This window comes from Musca vetustissima, unplaced genomic scaffold (assembly GCF_032173495.1).
Source record: "Musca vetustissima isolate MV318-11 ecotype Yass unplaced genomic scaffold, APGP_CSIRO_Mvet_v1 utg625414, whole genome shotgun sequence".
NCBI lineage: Eukaryota > Metazoa > Arthropoda > Insecta > Diptera > Muscidae > Musca > Musca vetustissima.
Genome location: NW_026877059.1, coordinates 3,373 through 21,071, shown reverse-complemented (window position 1 = coordinate 21,071; position 17,699 = coordinate 3,373). Strand labels below are relative to the sequence as shown.

Genomic DNA, 17,699 nt, shown 5'->3' with positions numbered 1-17,699 from the left:
TTTTTTTTGGCTTTGTTTACTACTTTTTTTTTTGGTTCAAGTAGGTATTGCTATCTATTACCTGGTTATACTATTAAAGGCGGTGGTTGTTCAATCTAAAAAAATCTAGGATTTATTTTAATTTTCACATTAAATTTCGGCATACTGAATTCTGGGAGAAGAGCTTATTAAGGTTTTAAAGCGGAAGTGCCTTCGTTTTGATGTAGCCCCCATAGGTGAATATTTTGTCGAACTGGTGGTCAAAACGATTTTTTTAAAACTGTTTTTTTTTTAGTTTAAATTTGTTTCATAGGCGGCGCTTAAAAATGATTACCAGACACGTCGGTCTTGTGGTCGTTGTTCTTTCCACGGCTATATTCACCGTCGACGCAGATTGGCCCATTGAGAATTTTTCTCTCAAACACGCCAAAAATTGCCTCATCTGCTTGCGCAAGTACCCATGCTTCTGATCCATACACCAGCACGGGTAATATCAGCGTCTTGTAGAGTGTGAGTTTGGTCTGGTCGATGCCAGAGAATATATGGTACAGCTCATTGTCCTTTCCACGGCGATATTCACCGTCGACGCAGATTGGCCCATAGATCTTTCGAAGAATTTTTCTCTCAAACACCCCAAGAGCTGCCTCATCTGCTTGCGCAAGTACCCATGCTTCAAATCTATACAACAACACGGGTAATATCAGCGTCTTGTAGAATTGCTTACGCAGACCATGGTAGCGTCTGTTGGAGCTGTAGTTTTCAAGTTCCACAGTTTGTCCGAGTCTATTGGACTTCTTGCGCGTTGATACCATCATCTTGGTCCTCTCGCCTTTTACTGTCAGTCCCACTTTGGCAGACTCCTTCTCAATTTCTTTAAAGGGGGCTGTTATCACTTGTCCCATTACGTCGATGTCGTCGGCGAAAGCAAGTAACACACGCTGTTTGCCGGACAGAGTGTCATTTCTGTTCACATTTGCATCTCGTATGACCTTTTCCAGCTGGATGTTGAGTAGGTCACACTATAAACTGTCACCTTGTCTGAATCCTCATTCGGCATTGAAGTGATCTGAGAGGTCTTTTCCGACTTTAAATGCTGACCTTGTGCCAGTTAAAGTTATCATGTATAGCCGTATTAGTTTTGCGGGAATGCCGACCGCTGACATGTCTTTAAAAATCTTGGAGCGTATTGGACTGTCGAATGCGGCTTTATAGTGGACGAATAGGTAGAAAGTGTCGGTGTATTTTTCGTCAGTCTTTTCCAGGATTTGGAGCAGAGTTAAAATCTGGTCTATGGTGGATTTTCCAGGTCTGTTATGGTCCAATAATGTCATTGACGTTCACACAGCATACTGGATAGACTAATTCCTCTATAGTTGTCTTTCTTTTTTTGTGCACGGGAGACAGGATGCTGAGGTTCCAATCATTGGGTATGAATTTCTCTAGACAAATTGTACTAATCAGCTGATGCGTGCTCCTGACCAGCATCTGACCACCGGTCTTGAATAGTTCGGCTGGTAATCCATCGGCTCCTGCTGCTTTCTTATTCTTTAGCCAATTAATTGCTATCAATGGTTGTATACTATATCGTCATCTTTTTTATTCCAGCTAACTAGATGCTTGATCTACTTCAGCCTGGCGCAGCCATCTATCGTAGAGTAGAAACTATGTCTTCTCAAATTTTGTGCAGTGGTTTGGGTTCTTGCTCGTGTAGTGTTGCCATTTTCCTCTGGGTGGCGCTATCTTTTGCCATTCCTCCATTTTTCTTCGGAAAGCCCAAAAATTATATATTATTGATCTGAATAAAATCCTATGTCGACTTAGCCATGATCACTGCAATTTTGCATTTCAATCGATATTTCTCCTAGGATGATGTTAAGAAAATGTTCAATAGAGGTCCATGGTTTTACATAGCCCATAATATAATGGTCCTGCCCATCATTTGCTAATCTAAGCGGCTGAAAAATGGAGTAAAGAGGAGAATATTAGAGATCTAGGTTGGCTAGGTTGTATACTATATCGTCATCTTTTTTATTCTAGATGCTTGAAGTAGATCAGCCTGGGCAGCCATCTATCGTTGACTAGAAACTATGTCTTCTCAAATTTTGTACAGTGGTTTGGGTTCTTGATCATATAGTGTTGCCATTTTCCTCTGGGTGGCGCTATCTCTTGCCATTCCTCCAGTTCAAGCCATGCTTCCTCTATTTCCTGAAAATAACGATTGGAAAGGTTATATCTGAAGCTAACGCTTCATTTAAACTATATCTAATTAAAATCTTTTCCTGCCATTCGTTCACGAATATTTTGCTTGTCTTCTGATGTGGACAGAAGCACTAAATTCGCATTTCTTTAGCTTAAATATTCCCTTCAGTTGGTACCATAGATAAGAACTTTCTTCACTTCAACGTGGTGCTTCCTACTACCTTACGTAAAATACATTATTCAGGCTAAACCATTCGCAAATGTGGACTGCTCATGTAGTGTTGCCATTTTCCTCTGGGTGGCGCCTTGCTTCCTCTATTACCTGAAAATAACGATTGGAAAGGTTATATCTGAAGCTAACGCTTCGTTTAAACTATATCTAATTAAAATCTTGTCCTGCCATTCGTTCACGAATATTTTGCCCGTCTCCTGATGTGGACAAAAGCACTAAATTCGCATTTCTTTAGCTTTGATATTCCCCTCAGTTGGTGTCATAGAGAAGAACTTTCTTTACTTCAACGTGATGCTTCCTACTACCTTACATAAAATACGCGATTCAGGCTGAACCATTCGCAAATGTGGGCTGTAATCTGGCTAGATGATGGGGTTGCCCTCTGTCGTTACCTAAAAACCATTCATAAATTGTGTCCAGTGGTTTGAGTTCTTGCTAATTTAGTGCTGTCATTTTCTTCTGGGTGAACCATCAGCAACTGCGGTCTGTACCCTGCCTAGGTGATGGGGCTGCCATCTACCGTTTCCTAGAAACAATTCTTACATTGTGCGCAGTGGTTTGGGTTCTTGCTAATTTAGTGTTACCATTTTCTTCTGAACCATCCGTACCTGACTAGATGACCCGTCATATATCTGCCATCTATCGTTGCCTAGAAACAATTCATTAATTGTGTGCAGTGCAGGTGAAGTTATCACCTGCCATTGCTATTTTGAACTTATGTGCTGATGTTGATAAATTATTGAAAGAATTTGTCCTCCTTCGTTGGGAATCGAACCCGGGACCAATATATTTATAGTTACTACTGTACTGACAGTATCATAGATTACTGTAGTTACTACTGTATCATAGATTATCTTTTGGTTAATATACGTTTAGTGGATAAATATGGGAATATTTTTCCAATATATATTTTCTCAGGCTATAACGAGGTTAAAAAATCGCATATTTCAAAACTGATGGCGTATAAGTGTTGTCGGTACTTATTCGCCCCTCTTAACTAAGCAATCACTTACAGAATATTTTATATTTTATTTTGATAACACAACAAGTGGTGAAGGGTATCCAAGATTCGGTCATTGCCGATCACTAACTCTATTTATTCACTATGTAAATAAAAAACTTTGTATCATATTCTGTACAAAAAATTGCTAATATGTTTTAAAACTTCTTTTAGCTTCATTATTGTTTGTCTATTTTATCTATTTTACTCTCGGAATTTCTCAATCTTATACAAAAACTTAAAACCATACATCAACTAATGCATTTATTTTATTTCATTAAATTATCTTCATCTTAATTGAAAATAAAAATAGCACTTGGACTCAAGAGGAAATGGACACGCTGTATTGGTATTATGTTCAGAGCAAGAAAAATAATGATGTTGTTGGAAAAATTGTGAAATTGTTTGGCAACAATGGCAACAAACAGAAATCGAGGATATCGATAATACAACAGCTATTGCAACAGGTGAGAAAGGACATAAAGCTTACATACTATTTTAGATGTATTGAAAGCAGTTTTAAATATGGAACTAAAATCATCTATAACGGTATCCAAAAGCCAACAAATTCTGCTCTTTATTTGATATCGGTTATAACCAATTTCGCCGATCCCTTGATCGTTGACTTATACGACTTCGACTGTATACATAAGAAAAAGAAGACAATTAAGTTAACCTTAATCGTCATTTCTCTTATCCTATATGAACTATCTCACCTTCTTCTAATTTCAGGACATAATAACCCTTGTCGAATACGACGATTTAATGAAATATGAAGATGCTCAGTATCAGCGTACTTTGTTAACGACTCCCACTTCAGGTACCACCGAATCTGGTATAGAAATGAAGGATACAGCCATAGCTGGTAAACCCTCTGATGATATACAGGTATAACTACCAATTCTAATAGACCGAATGTCGATTTAATATTTAATTTATTTTTTTTTAGATTCTTCGCGATTTAATTATAAAAGAGAAAAAGAAACAACATTTGGAATGGCTGCAGAAATTGTTATTGGAATGTTGTTATGTCAAATTGATTTTGCGGAAAAATCCCCTAAGGGAAGATCATCAGAATTTATCGGTGATAATGGAACCAGTTGCCTATCATTCAATATGTAAGTTGAAAGAAAATCTATTAAAAACCATTTTTGTAATGGGTGGCGTATGAGTGTTGTCGGCACTTATACGTCACATAGACCCTGTACAACTTAAATATGGAATTTAATACTAAATTATACTAATCCCAGGGAAATTAAACGGTATTTGATACAATATTGTTTAAACCCTCCCATTGTAATGGACCTTAACAAAATATTTTTTAAAACCTTAGCCTTTTGATAGTCCCTGAAAAAAAACTATTTTTAATCAATGCCATGTTTTTGTCTTTGAAAAATATTTTTTTAAATCTACGCCATCTTTTGGTCTTTCAAAATATAGTTTTTTAAATCCACACCTTCTGTTGGCCCTTAAAAAGATATTCTTTAAAAAACCCACGCCTTGAAAAAATATTCTTAAAAACCCGCATGGAATTTATATTTAAAAGGACCTAAGTCTTGTTTTGATCCCTAAAAATATTTCCTAAGGAATATTTTTCAAGGTTCAAAAGAAGGCGTAGATCCTTTTAATAATTTTTGCTCATTGATCTACAGAGGCGTAGATCCTTTAAAGGAAATTTTTTCGTGGACCTGAATTTCTTAAAGAATATTTTTAAGGATCAAAAACCAGGCGTAGAGCCTTTAACGAAAATTTCTAAAATATTAAAAATATTCCAGGAAATGCGTGCCTCTGCAGGTCCATAAACATTTTTCTTTAAAGGATCTACGCCTTTTTTTGATCCTTAAAAATATATATTTTTAGAAATTCAGGCCTCTGCAGGTCCATGAAAAATTTTCTTTAAATGCTCTACGCCTTGTTTTTGATCCTTAAAAATATTCTTTAAGAAATTCAGGTTTCTGCAGGTCCATGAACAAATTTCCTTTAAAAAATCTACGCCTCTGTAGATCAATGAGCAACTTTTTTTAAAAGAATCTATGCCTTCTTTTGAACCTTGAAAAATATTCCTTAGGAAATCCAGGCCTCTGTAGGCCTATGAAAAATGTATTTTAATGATTTACGCCTTGTTTTGATCCTTTAAAAATAATCTTTAATTCAGGCCCTGTAGGTCCATGAAAAAATGTCCTTTAAAAAATGTACGTCTCTGTAGGTCCATGAAAAATATAATTTAAAGGATCTATGCCTTGTTTTGATCCTTGGAAAAATATCCTTTAAAGGATCTACGTCTTGTTTTTATCCTTGAAAAATATCCTTTAAAGGATCTAGGCCTTGTTTTGGTCCACGCGTTTGCAAGTTCTTAAAAAAATACTCCTTAAAACATTCTTTAAAAAATCCATGAATCTGCAGGTCCTTGAAAAAAATCCTTAAAAATTCTTTAAAAAATCCACGCCTCCTGGGATGGTCCTTGAAAAAAAATCCTTAAAAATTCTTTAAAAAATCCACGCCTCCTGGGATGGTCCTTGAAAAAATATTCCTTAAAACATTCTTTAAAAAATCCACGCCTCCTGGGATGGTCCTTGAAAAAATATTCCTTAAAACATTCTTTAAAAAAATCCACGCCTCCTGGGATGGTCCTTGAAAAAATATTCCTTAAAACATTCTTTAAAAAATCCACGCCTCCTGGGATGGTCCTTGAAAAAATATTCCTTAAAACATTCTTTAAAAAAATCCACGCCTCCTGGGATGGTCCTTGAAAAAATATTCCTTAAAACATTCTTTAAAAAATCCACGCCTCCTGGGATGGTCCTTGAAAAAATATTCCTTAAAACATTCTTTAAAAAAATCCACGCCTCCTGGGATGGTCCTTGAAAAAATATTCCTTAAAACATTCTTTAAAAAATCCACGCCTCCTGGGATGGTCCTTGAAAAAATATTCCTTAAAAAATTATTTTAAAAACCCACGCCTCCTGGGATGGTCCTTGAAAAAATATTCCTTAAAACATTCTTTAAAAAATTCACGCCTCCTGGGATGGTCCTTGAAAAAATATTCCTTAAAACATTCTTTAAAAAATCCACGCCTCCTGGGATGATCCTTGAAAAATATTCCTTAAAACCTTCTTTAAAAAATTCACGCCTCCTGGGATGGTCCTTGAAAAAATATTGTTTAAAATAACCACGCCTCTTGGGATCCACGCCTCCTGGGATGGTCCTTGAAAAAATATTGTTTAAAATAACCACGCCTCTTGGGATCCACGCCTCCTGGGATGGTCCTTGAAAAAATATTGTTTAAAATAACTACGCCTCTTGGGATCCACGCCTCCTGGGATGGTCCTTGAAAAAATATTGTTTAAAATAACCACGCCTCTTGGGATCCACGCCTCCTGGGATGGTCCTTGAAAAAATATTGTTTAAAATAACCACGCCTCTTGGGATCCACGCCTCCTGGGATGGTCCTTGAAAAAATATTGTTTAAAATAACCACGCCTCTTGCGATCCACGCCTGTAATGGACCTTCAATAAATATTGTTAAAAAATCCACGCCTGTAATGGACCTTCAAAAAATATTCTTTAAAAAATCCACGACTATAATGGACCTTCAGAAATATTCTTAAAAAAATCCGCGCCTATAATGGACCTTCTAAAATAGTCTTTAAAAAATCCACGCCTATAATGGACCTTCAAAAATATTCTTTAAAAAATCGATGCCTGTAATGAACCTTCAAAAAATATTTTTTTTTTAAAATCCTAGTCTGTAATGTACCTTCAAATAATATTCGTTAAAAATCTATGCCTCAATAGGTCTTTGGAAAAGATATCTTTGAAAAAATCCACGCCTCTTGGGATGATCCTTGAAAAATATTCTTAACAAGTTTTTCAATAATATTTCTCTAACTCAATTTTTTTTTTTTTTGGTTTCTTTCCAGTCAAAAATAAATCCATACCAGTTGTCCAATGGAACACCGATCAGGCCAATACGATGATGTATCAACCATTTGTCCTGCTACTACACAAGTTGGGCTTTCAATTGCCTGCCGATGCGGGATCGGTATATGCCAGAATACCAGAATTCTGGACTCCGGAAATGATGTTTGGTTTGGCAAAGAAATTGGGACCATTGGAAAAATGTGAGTTACAAACCAGGGGAAAGCGATGACTGACATCCTAGCCTAGACCAATTTTTTGGGGTGTTAAAACATGTTGGCGTTCGAAAATTTGCTTTAACATCTTTTGGTTTATGTTTTTTTGTTTGTGTTCCGTTGTTTGAGTTGTCGTTGTTGCGTTCAGTTATATTGTGTTGGAAGGAGACACTCTCACCGCATACAGAGTAGGTTCGGTCCGGTCCGGTCGGCCGGCATTTCAAATATGGCACATTGATCGCCGCATACCTTTTTGTTGCTTCTTTTTTATATGTTTTTGTTATTCGTTGTTTGCTACCTTCTCGCACCTTGTTTCTTCGTTTTTCTCTTTCTGCTTCTTTCGTTTGTTTTTTTATTGATTCTCTTTTAGTGGTAATTAAATTCGATGTCAACCAATTCGAGGCTAATGTGGGAGAAATCACGGCCGATTTGAAAACCAGAGATGGAGGTGGACGTGGAAGTGTGGACTTGCCGGCCAGTAGTGGTGTACGCAACTCCTTGAGTTCGTTGTCCAGCCTGGAGGTGGAACTAAATGATAATGACGATCTGTCGACCATACCGGAAATAGATGATTCCTTTGAGAAGTCGTCACAGACCTGTGAAATATTTGCCGTGCCCAAGGCCAAGCATAGTAATTCGATCATAAGGTAGGTGGCTAATGAACCTCGCAAAAGGGATATTACAAAAATAATCTGAAATTAATTATTATTTTCCTCCTCCCCAGATATACACCCGACCCAACATCTTTACCCTCGGTACCCAATTGGCTGCAATTGGTCATACACAGCAAATGCAAACAGAGTACCTCAGTAGCGGATTCTGCTGCGGCCGCAGCTGCAGCCAGTTTGGCTAATCTGGCCACTAACGCTTGGTAAGTAGTTAATGCCACAACTCGAACATGTCCGTTAGATCTACAATTACGCTGGTCATTAAATCCATAAATGGTTTGCCGGCCATGGCAGCTTGAATAGAAAATTGTGTATTTGGCCCCTGGCATCGAAATATTGTGTGCCAGTCGAACATTACTGTCATCACATTAGTTACGACTACTGTTGTTGGTAACATGAAGTTCAAATCGAATGTCTTTTGGTTGCATGCAACCATTCATGCATGCTACCAGCAGTTTGGTTTGCAGCAACTAATTGTTGGCATGCAAACAAAAAGTTGAGGTTGCAAAAAGTGAATATTATTTTGGTGTTCGAATAAATTTTCTTTAAAAAATCCTCGCCTATTTTGGTGTTAAAAAATATTCCTTAAAAATCCACGCCTCTGTAGGCCTTTGAAAAAATCCAAGACAGGTTGACGTAGGGGATGATAGATACCAAACTGCGTTGAGGTGTCGGGTTAGTTGCCCACACTCGGAAAACCCCTCTTACTATGAAAAAGCAACGAAAAAGAAAACCAAACCAAACCCCCCAATTTGACGACCCCCGCAAACGTATAAAGGGCCACGATCTGCAAATCTGCAATTGGAATGTCCGCACGTTGTACAGAACAGGCGTATTTTTCACCTTGTACTCGAGAAGTACAAAGCCGATATTATTGCCTTACAGGAAATGCGATGGAAAGAGACTGGCGTAAGTAAATCAGATAATTACGCCTTGCATTGGTGTCGATGGGTTACAAGCCGAACTATTCAAGACTGGTGGTCAGATGGTGGTAAGGAGCATGCACCAGCTGATTAGTACAATTTGGCTCGAGGAATGCATGCCCAATGATTGGAACGTCAGCATCCTGTGTCCCGTGCACAAAAAAAGAAGACAAGACGATATGAGCCAACTATAAAGGAATAAATCTCCTTCCCATCGCATATATAAAGTGCTATCCAGCGTACTGTGTGAACGACTGAAGCCAATGGTCAATGATATTATTGGACCATACCAATGTGGGTTCAGACCTGGCAAGAGCCCACGAAAAACACATCGACACATTCCACCTATTCGTCGACTATAAAGCAGAGGTGTAGCCATGTCTGCGTTTGGCAGACAGGATAACTTTAACTGGAACAAGATCAGCAGTTAAAGTCGGAAAGGACCTCTCGGAGCCGTTTAATAGCGAACGAGGATTCAGACATGTGACAGTTTGTCATGTGACCTTTTTAACATCCTGCTGAAAAAGGTCATACGAGAGGCAAAGGTGAAGAGAAATGGCACTCTGTACACCAAACAACACCAGTTACTCGCCTAAGCCGATGACATCGACATAATGGGTCGAACATTGAGAGCGGTAACAGCCACCTTTGAACAAATTGAGAAGGAGTCTGCAAAAGTGGGTCTGGCAGTAAACGGCGAGAAGACCAAACTGATGGTATCAACGTGCAAGACGTCCAGTAGTCTCGGACCAATTTGGAGTTTAAGAACTACAGCTTCGATGTTGTCAAATATTTTATATACCTTGGTACCGCCATCAACAAAACGAATGACATCAGTATTGAAATTCGGAGAAGGATAGTGATGGCCAACAGGTGCTACTATGGTCTGAGTAAGCTGTTCATAAGCAAGGCCACCTCACGCCAGACCAAACTCACACTTTGTAAGACGCTGCTATTAGCCGTGCTATTATATGAATCTTATGCAAGCAGATGAGGCAGATCTTGGAGTGTTTTAGAGAAAAATTCTCCAAACGATCTATGTGCCGATCTGCGTTGACGGTGAATATCGCCTTTGAATTAACCATGTGTTGTACAAGCTATTCTCGGACATCAACATTGTTAGACGTATTGAGCTGCAGCGACTACGTTGGCTAGGTCATGTTGTGAGAATGGATGAAGATGCCCTAGCCCAGAAGGCATATAAAATATAAAAGCGAACCAGCTGATGGTTTTAAATTGGAAAAATTGCGCAAAAGACCGATGCGCCTGGAAATCGTTTCTAAGCTCGGCTTATGGAACGTAAGTTCTGTCACAAGCCAGCTAAGTAAGTAAGTAAAAAATCCACGCCTCTGTAGGTCTATGAAAAATTTTTTTTAAAAAATCCACGCCTCTGTAGGTCCTCGAAAAAATATTCCTTAAGAAATCATTGAAAAAATATTCTGTAAAAAATCCACGCCTCTGTAGGTCCTCGAAAAAATATTCCTTAAGAAATCATTGAAAAAATATTCTTTAAAAAATCCACGCCTCTGTAGGTCCTCGAAAAAATATTCCTTAAGAAATCATTGAAAAAATATTCTGTAAAAAATCCACGCCTCTGTAGGTCCTCGAAAAAATATTCCTTAAGAAATCATTGAAAAAAATATTCTTTAAAAAATCCACGCCTCTGTAGGTCCTCGAAAAAATACTCCTTAAAAAATCATTGAAAAAAATATTCTTTAAAAAATCCACGCCTATTTCGATCTTCAAAAAAATATTTTACGATCTGAGCTTGTTTGCCTTTTTTGATGTCTAACAAAAACAAAGTCCCTCAACACAAAACTTAAATTGAGTAAAGTTCCAATTTGGTCATCTAAGCACTCTGGGGGAACTCCAGTCCCTAAAAAGGTTTTTCGGTTTTCATCGTTATGACAACTTTAAAACAAATTTGTCTTGCATGTTGTCAGTTATGTCCAACATACAAACGATCCCCTCCTATTGTTGCCGGATACCCAGAGCACCACACCACACACATAAGTCCTGTAAGCTCCCACGAGCCTCAGCCTACACTTCAAACCTAACATGGTGCTCCCAAACATCAAGACATGTCATAATGGAAAATAAAAACCAGCGACAACAACAAGAAAACATTTGTGATACATGTAAGACGAGACCAGACAATTGTTTTTTGTTGTTTGTATGTATGTTTGTAGTATCATCGAAATATGATCGGAACATTATTTGGATTATAAAACAACCCAACGATACCTTCTCTCATCCATCTTTTGCGGAATAGGTAATGGAAAGGTGGGTGGGAAGGTGGGTGGGAAGGTGGATGAAACCTGGTAAAGAAAAACAAATAGACACAGAATTCGAAGTAAGAATAAACAGAAACAGTAGCTTAAAATGTTTTGGATCACGTTGTGTCGTTGGGGGGATATACAAGTAAATGTGTGTGTGTGTTTGTCCACTTGGTGACTGTTGTCACCATACAAGGTGGTGCAGAGCTATGTGAACAAAAATTATAAAACACAAACAAAAATAAAATAAATAAACAATGATACGATACGATACGAGGGTAGAATACGATACGAGTTTTTTTAAAGAATATGTTTTTCAAGGACCCACACAAGGCGTGGATTTTTTTAAAGAATATTTTTCAATTTTTTAGAGAATATTTTTTCGAGGACTCACACAAGGCGTGGATTTTTTAAAAAATATTTTGTCAAGGACCCACACAAGGCGTGGATTTTTTAAAGAATATTTTTTCAAGGACCCACACAAGGCGTGATTTTTTTAAAGAATATTTTTTCAATTTTTTAAAGAATATTTTTTTCAAGGATCCACACAAGGCGTGGATTTTTTAAAGAATTTTTTTTCAATGATCCACACAAGGCGTGGATTTTTTAAAGGATTTTTTTTTCAAGGATCCACACAAGGCGTGATTTTTTAAAGAATTTTTTTTCAATGATCCACACAAGGCGTGGATTTTTTAAAGGATTTTTTTTTCAAGGATCCACACAAGGCGTGATTTTTTAAAGAATTTTTTTTTCGAGGATCCACACAAGGCGAGAATTTTTTAAAGAATTTTTTTTTCGAGGCGTGGATTTTTTAAAGAATTTTTTTTCAAGGCTCCACCCAAGGCGTGAATTTTTTAAAGATTTTTTTTCAAGGATCCACCCAAGGCGTGGATTTTGTAAATAATTTTTTTTGCAAGGATCCACACAAGGCGTGGATTTTTTTAAAGAATATTTTTTCAAGGACTCACACAAGGCGTAGATTTTTTAAAGAATTTTTTTCTAGGATTCACACAAGGCGTGGTTTTTTTAAAGAATTTTTTTTCAAGGATCCACACAAGGCGTGGTTTTTTTAAAGAATTTTTTTCAAGGATCCACAAAAGGATTTTTTAAATAATTTTTTTTCAAGGATCCACACAAGGCGTGATTTTTTTAAGAATTTTTTTCAAGGATCCAGAAAAGGATTTTTTAAATAATTTTGTTTTCAAGGATCCACACAAGGCGTGGATTTTTTAAAGAATTTTTTTCAAGGATCCACAAAAGGCGTGGATTTTTTAAAGAATTTTTTTCAAGGATCCACACAAGGCGTAGATTTTTTAAAGAATTTTTTTTCTAGGATCCACCCAAGCCGTGGATTTTTTAAAGAATTTTTTTTCAAGGATCCACAAAAGGCGTGGATTTTTTAAAGAATTTTTTTTCAAAAGACCGGAGATTCACAAACTTCTCCATTGACCTCCGCTTTCGTCACATACATATGTATATGATTTTGACAATTTCGTGTATCGAATATTATGTTTATGGCGACATGATCTTGATATGAACAAACCCACTACCGACTATGGACCACCAACCAAAAGGCAAACAAACACATAAAAAAGCATCTAATTTTTTGTTTTGGTTTTCCATATTTTTTTTTGCATCATGACTGACTGTTGGTTTCATTTGTTTTTTTTGTTTTTTCATTATTTTTTTCGAAATGGCTAAAATGTTGTCAGAATGTTTGCCTTTTTTCGGTGTCATAATGATTTAGATTATTTCTATGCTTTTGTTGTTGTTGTTATTGTTTTTTTTTTTTTTGTTGCTTGTTCAAATAAAGAAGTAGACCTCATAAACATAAAACAGAAACGTTTTAATAATTTTCTGCCCGCTCATGGAATATTAGATTACTTAAATGATAACATCAGAGTTTTTTTGAGGGGCGAATAATTATAGTTCGTGGAGTTTATGTATTTTATTTTGATTTTGGTGACAAGAAATAACAAGTGTGTTGATTTTGCGGTAATAATAATAATAAATTATTTCAAAATTTCATGTTATTTTTTTGGTAACATATTTCCGAGAGTAATAAATAAAAACAATTTTCAAAATCTATGGTCAAGGTGGTCATTTAATGAAAGAACTTAAAATATCCAACATCGACAAGTATCAGCTGGGGATTATTTTTAAAGGTTTTCAGGACTTTTAGTTTGCGGAAGATAAATCAGGGCGAAAAAAGATGCTCATTTTATTCAAATTAAAGAATAGAACTTTTTTCAATTATGTCCTTAAGATCGGGCCTGTTGAAATTTGTATACCCTTCATTATGAAGCCGACAATAGAAATATCTAAAATCTATCGGGACTATTCTACGAAATACTAAACTGCAGACACTTCGGTTGAAAATTGGACGAGGACCTTGAGCATACCGAGAATGATGGTGGACCTTTGTATTGGGGCTATGTGAAGGATAAGTTTACCCACAAAGGTCCGGAAAGCTAAACTACAGTTACTTCGTGATGCTGAAATGGTCGTCTAAGTGCATTAAAACACCTATAAAGGGGCTCGATCTTTATATTGGTTATATACCCAAAGAGGGATATTTATAATTCTTTATAGATAGATTTGTCACCTAAATAAGAATTCAACACAACTCGATTGGAAAACTAGTGAGCAAAGCAGTATAGTCGGACGGGTCTATCTAATTTTCTGTGGATCTATATTCCGAACTTCGGCAATATTTGCACGCTCTAGACTAATTAATGGTCAACAGCTCATCTTCCTTACTCTGGCATCTTTCCCGAACCCTATTTGCTGGAGTGAATATATAGACCATTGCACACAAAAGTATTAGTCAATTGGACCCGGCGGACGGGTAATATTTACAATCTCAAGACCGATTAATGGTATACAGATCATCTTCCATACCATAGCATATTTTCCGATTACACACAAAACTATTAGTCTATTTGACCCGCTAAATATTGACCGATTATTATGAAAACACCCATTCAATTCAGTTAACCAGATCCCATTTCACATTTAACATCTGTGATCTTCGGCTTACAGTGGTGGCTTTCAGAGCAACTAGGAAAGCAGGCAAAAAATTTGTGTCCATTTCATAACCTAAATATCATCGGATAATCACAGAAAGTTATAGGCGTAGTTCTAGAACTTAACCGGAAATTTGATAAATTTGCAAAGCGGTTAGTGCGAAATTTACATCTTCTAGTGTAGTAAAACAGTATCAAAACACATAGATACCTGTAAATATATTTTAGTACAACTCCATCACCCGAATATATCGATCAATATAATTGTTATCCTCTTGGAGAGACGGGGGACACACATGTCTGGATCGACTCAGCTAGTCAAGATATGACGATCGGCATACTTAAAGGTGGGTCCAGGACCAATATTTCGCACTTTGGGCCACATAAAGCTAGAATACCCTGACAACATAGATGTGTTATCCTTGAAGTAACGAAAATATTGATAATTTTTGGTAGAAAGATTTTATACCCAAACCCTAAATATCATATAAGAGCCAATTCGTCGTGTATCCGCAAATTGCCAAGAATTGGGGGTAGCATTTAATGTCTAGGATATAAAAATTTAATGTCTGAGAGTTTCCCCATCCCCATCTGGAATGTTTCACCCGCCAGAACATGAACACAATTTTTTTGCATAGTGTTGTTACATCAAGCTTATCTACATTATATAACCAGTAAGGAAAGTAGTAAAGTCGGACGGGGCCGACTATATGATACCCTTCACCACTATGGATATATTAAACAGGACTATTAACATGAAATTGGATGAAATAAAATATGTGATATTTATCTAAATGTGAATCTACCTATATATCCATAAGTTATATAAATCGACTTCAATCAAATATAAATAGGTTATCTTTTGGGCTATGTCTGTACTTCTAGAAAACGCAACTACGTAATTCTATGCTCAATTTTGTACGTTGTGCAAAATTTGATGTCAACCTGACTAGCATGAAGAGTTTGATGTCCAATTTACTTAAAATCGGGCGAAAATATATATGGAAGCTCTATCCAAATATATCGAAGGATATATAGGGACTTTGGTGCACCATTTACATGAAATCGGACGAAACTATATCTGAATCTGGGCCGATTTTCTCGAAACTGGCTCAATTCAGTACGTTATGCCAAATTTCCTGCAAATCGAAAGATATATAGGGACTTTGGTGCACCATTTACATGAAATCGTACGAAACTATATACGGGAGCTATATCTAAATCTGAACCGATTTTCACGAAACTTTGCACACATCATTCTAGACTTAATTCAGTGCGCTATGCCAAATTTCGTGCAAATCGAAAGATATATAGGGACTTTGGTACGCCATTTACCAAAAATCGGCCAAAACTATATATGGGAGCTATATCTAAATCTGAACCGATTTTCACGAAACTTGGCACACATCTTTCGTGGCTCAATTCAGTACGCTGTGCCAAATTTCGTGCAAATCGAAAGATTTCAGGGTCTAAAGTCCGTAAATCGGGCGAAACTATATATGGAAGCTATATATAAATCTGAACCGATTTTCACGAAACTTGGCACACATCTTTCGTGGCTCAATTCAGTACGCTATGCCAAATTTCGTGCAAATCGAAAGATTTTCAGGGTCTAAAGTCCGTAAATCGGGCAAAAATATATATGGGAGCTATATCTAAATCTGAACCGATTTTTCCCAATTTCAATAGGGTTCGTCCTTGGGCCAAACAAATGAGCTGTGCCAAATTTCATCCAAATCGGATCATAAATGCGACCTGTACTTTGTTTACAATTTAACATGGACAGCCGGACGGACGGACGGACATGCATAAATCGATTCGGAAAGTGATTCTATGCATATTCTCAAAGGGAACCATGGGTCTATCTCGATTATTTTTGCCTGTTACAAACATATGCACAAAGACATAATACCCTGTACCACAGTGTGGTGAAGGGTATAAATATGTCACAGTGCAATTAGAACAAATGCCGTTAAGTTCGGGTGGCCACATTTTGTATACACTCCACCATGTGGTGTGCATTTAAGATTTCATAAAAATATCGGTAAGTTTATATAAAGATACATTTTAATGCTAAACTACAGGCATGCAGGTTAGAAAACAGGGCTACGAACTTCAAACCACCGGGCTTTCTGGGGAGAAGTTGTTTATTCTCCATGAATCTGAAATACAAATATACCGCCAAATTGAGGCAACATTTTTCAATGGAACATGGACATATATAAAGAACATTTTCACAATGATAGTTTCCACCCTTCAAAGTTCCGGAATGACAACTTAAAGCCACTCCGGTGGGAAATTGTGAAAAATTACAACATTTTTATTCTGGGGGTATATATTTACACTGGGGTATATATTTACCGAGAAGTTGATAGTATATCCAAAGGGAGTGGTGCCCTTTAAATTTATACCAATAATATGTATGTACTCGGATGCCGGAGTTATACGTAAATATTTAAAGGTGGGTATGTGTTATGATATTGTTTAGTATTAACAGTATAGGGCGGAAATGTCTCGCTGATCGCTTTGAAATTTTACATTAAGTTTTTATTCCACAATGAATTTTTCTAAGAATTCAACAAATTTCTACTCTTTGAAGGAATTTTATATTCAATGTAGCTGCCAAAAATAATCTGTGATAGCTGTCGAATTTACAAATCTTATTGTATATATTTACACTCTATATTCCCCAGAGGCTTTCATTCCAAAATTTATTTTCCACCACTATCAAAAAAAAAACCAGTAAGGAAAGTAGTAAAGTCGGACGGGGCCGACTATATGATACCCTTCACCACTTTGAGCATATTCAACAGATGAAGTAGAAGCTATATCTAAATCTGAACCGATTTCAACGATTTCAGGAAACTTAACACACATCATTCCAGACCTCATCCATAACGCAGTGCCAAATTTCGTGCAAATCGAAAGATATATAGGGACTTTGGTAGACCATTTACATTAAATCGGACGAAAATATATATAGGAGCTATATCTAAATCTGAACCGATTTTCAGGAAACTTAACACACACCATTCTATAACTAATTCATTACGCTGTGCCAACTTTGGTGCAAATCGAAAGATATATAGGTACTTTGGTGCCACGTTTACCTTAAATCGGACGAAAATATATATGGGAGCTATATCTAAATCTGAACCGATTTTCAGGAAACTTAACACACACCATTATATTCCTAATTGATTACGATGTGCCAACTTTCGTGCAAATCGAAAGATATATAGGGACTTTGGTGCACCATTTAA

The 17,699-nt window shown here is 36.7% G+C and overlaps 1 protein-coding gene across 1 annotated transcript; it reads left to right on the top strand.

The window, feature by feature from the left end:
- The first annotated feature begins 3,709 nt into the window (after positions 1-3,709).
- Positions 3,710-8,418, top strand: LOC133321590 (protein timeless-like). The gene is made up of 6 exons (XM_061530675.1): positions 3,710-3,877; positions 4,143-4,298; positions 4,360-4,528; positions 7,331-7,531; positions 7,914-8,190; positions 8,268-8,418. The coding sequence occupies exons 1-6, from the start codon at positions 3,743-3,745 to the stop codon at positions 8,416-8,418; spliced, it is 1,089 nt and encodes a 362-aa protein (XP_061386659.1). The 5' UTR covers positions 3,710-3,742.
- Positions 8,419-17,699: the final 9,281 nt, after the last annotated feature.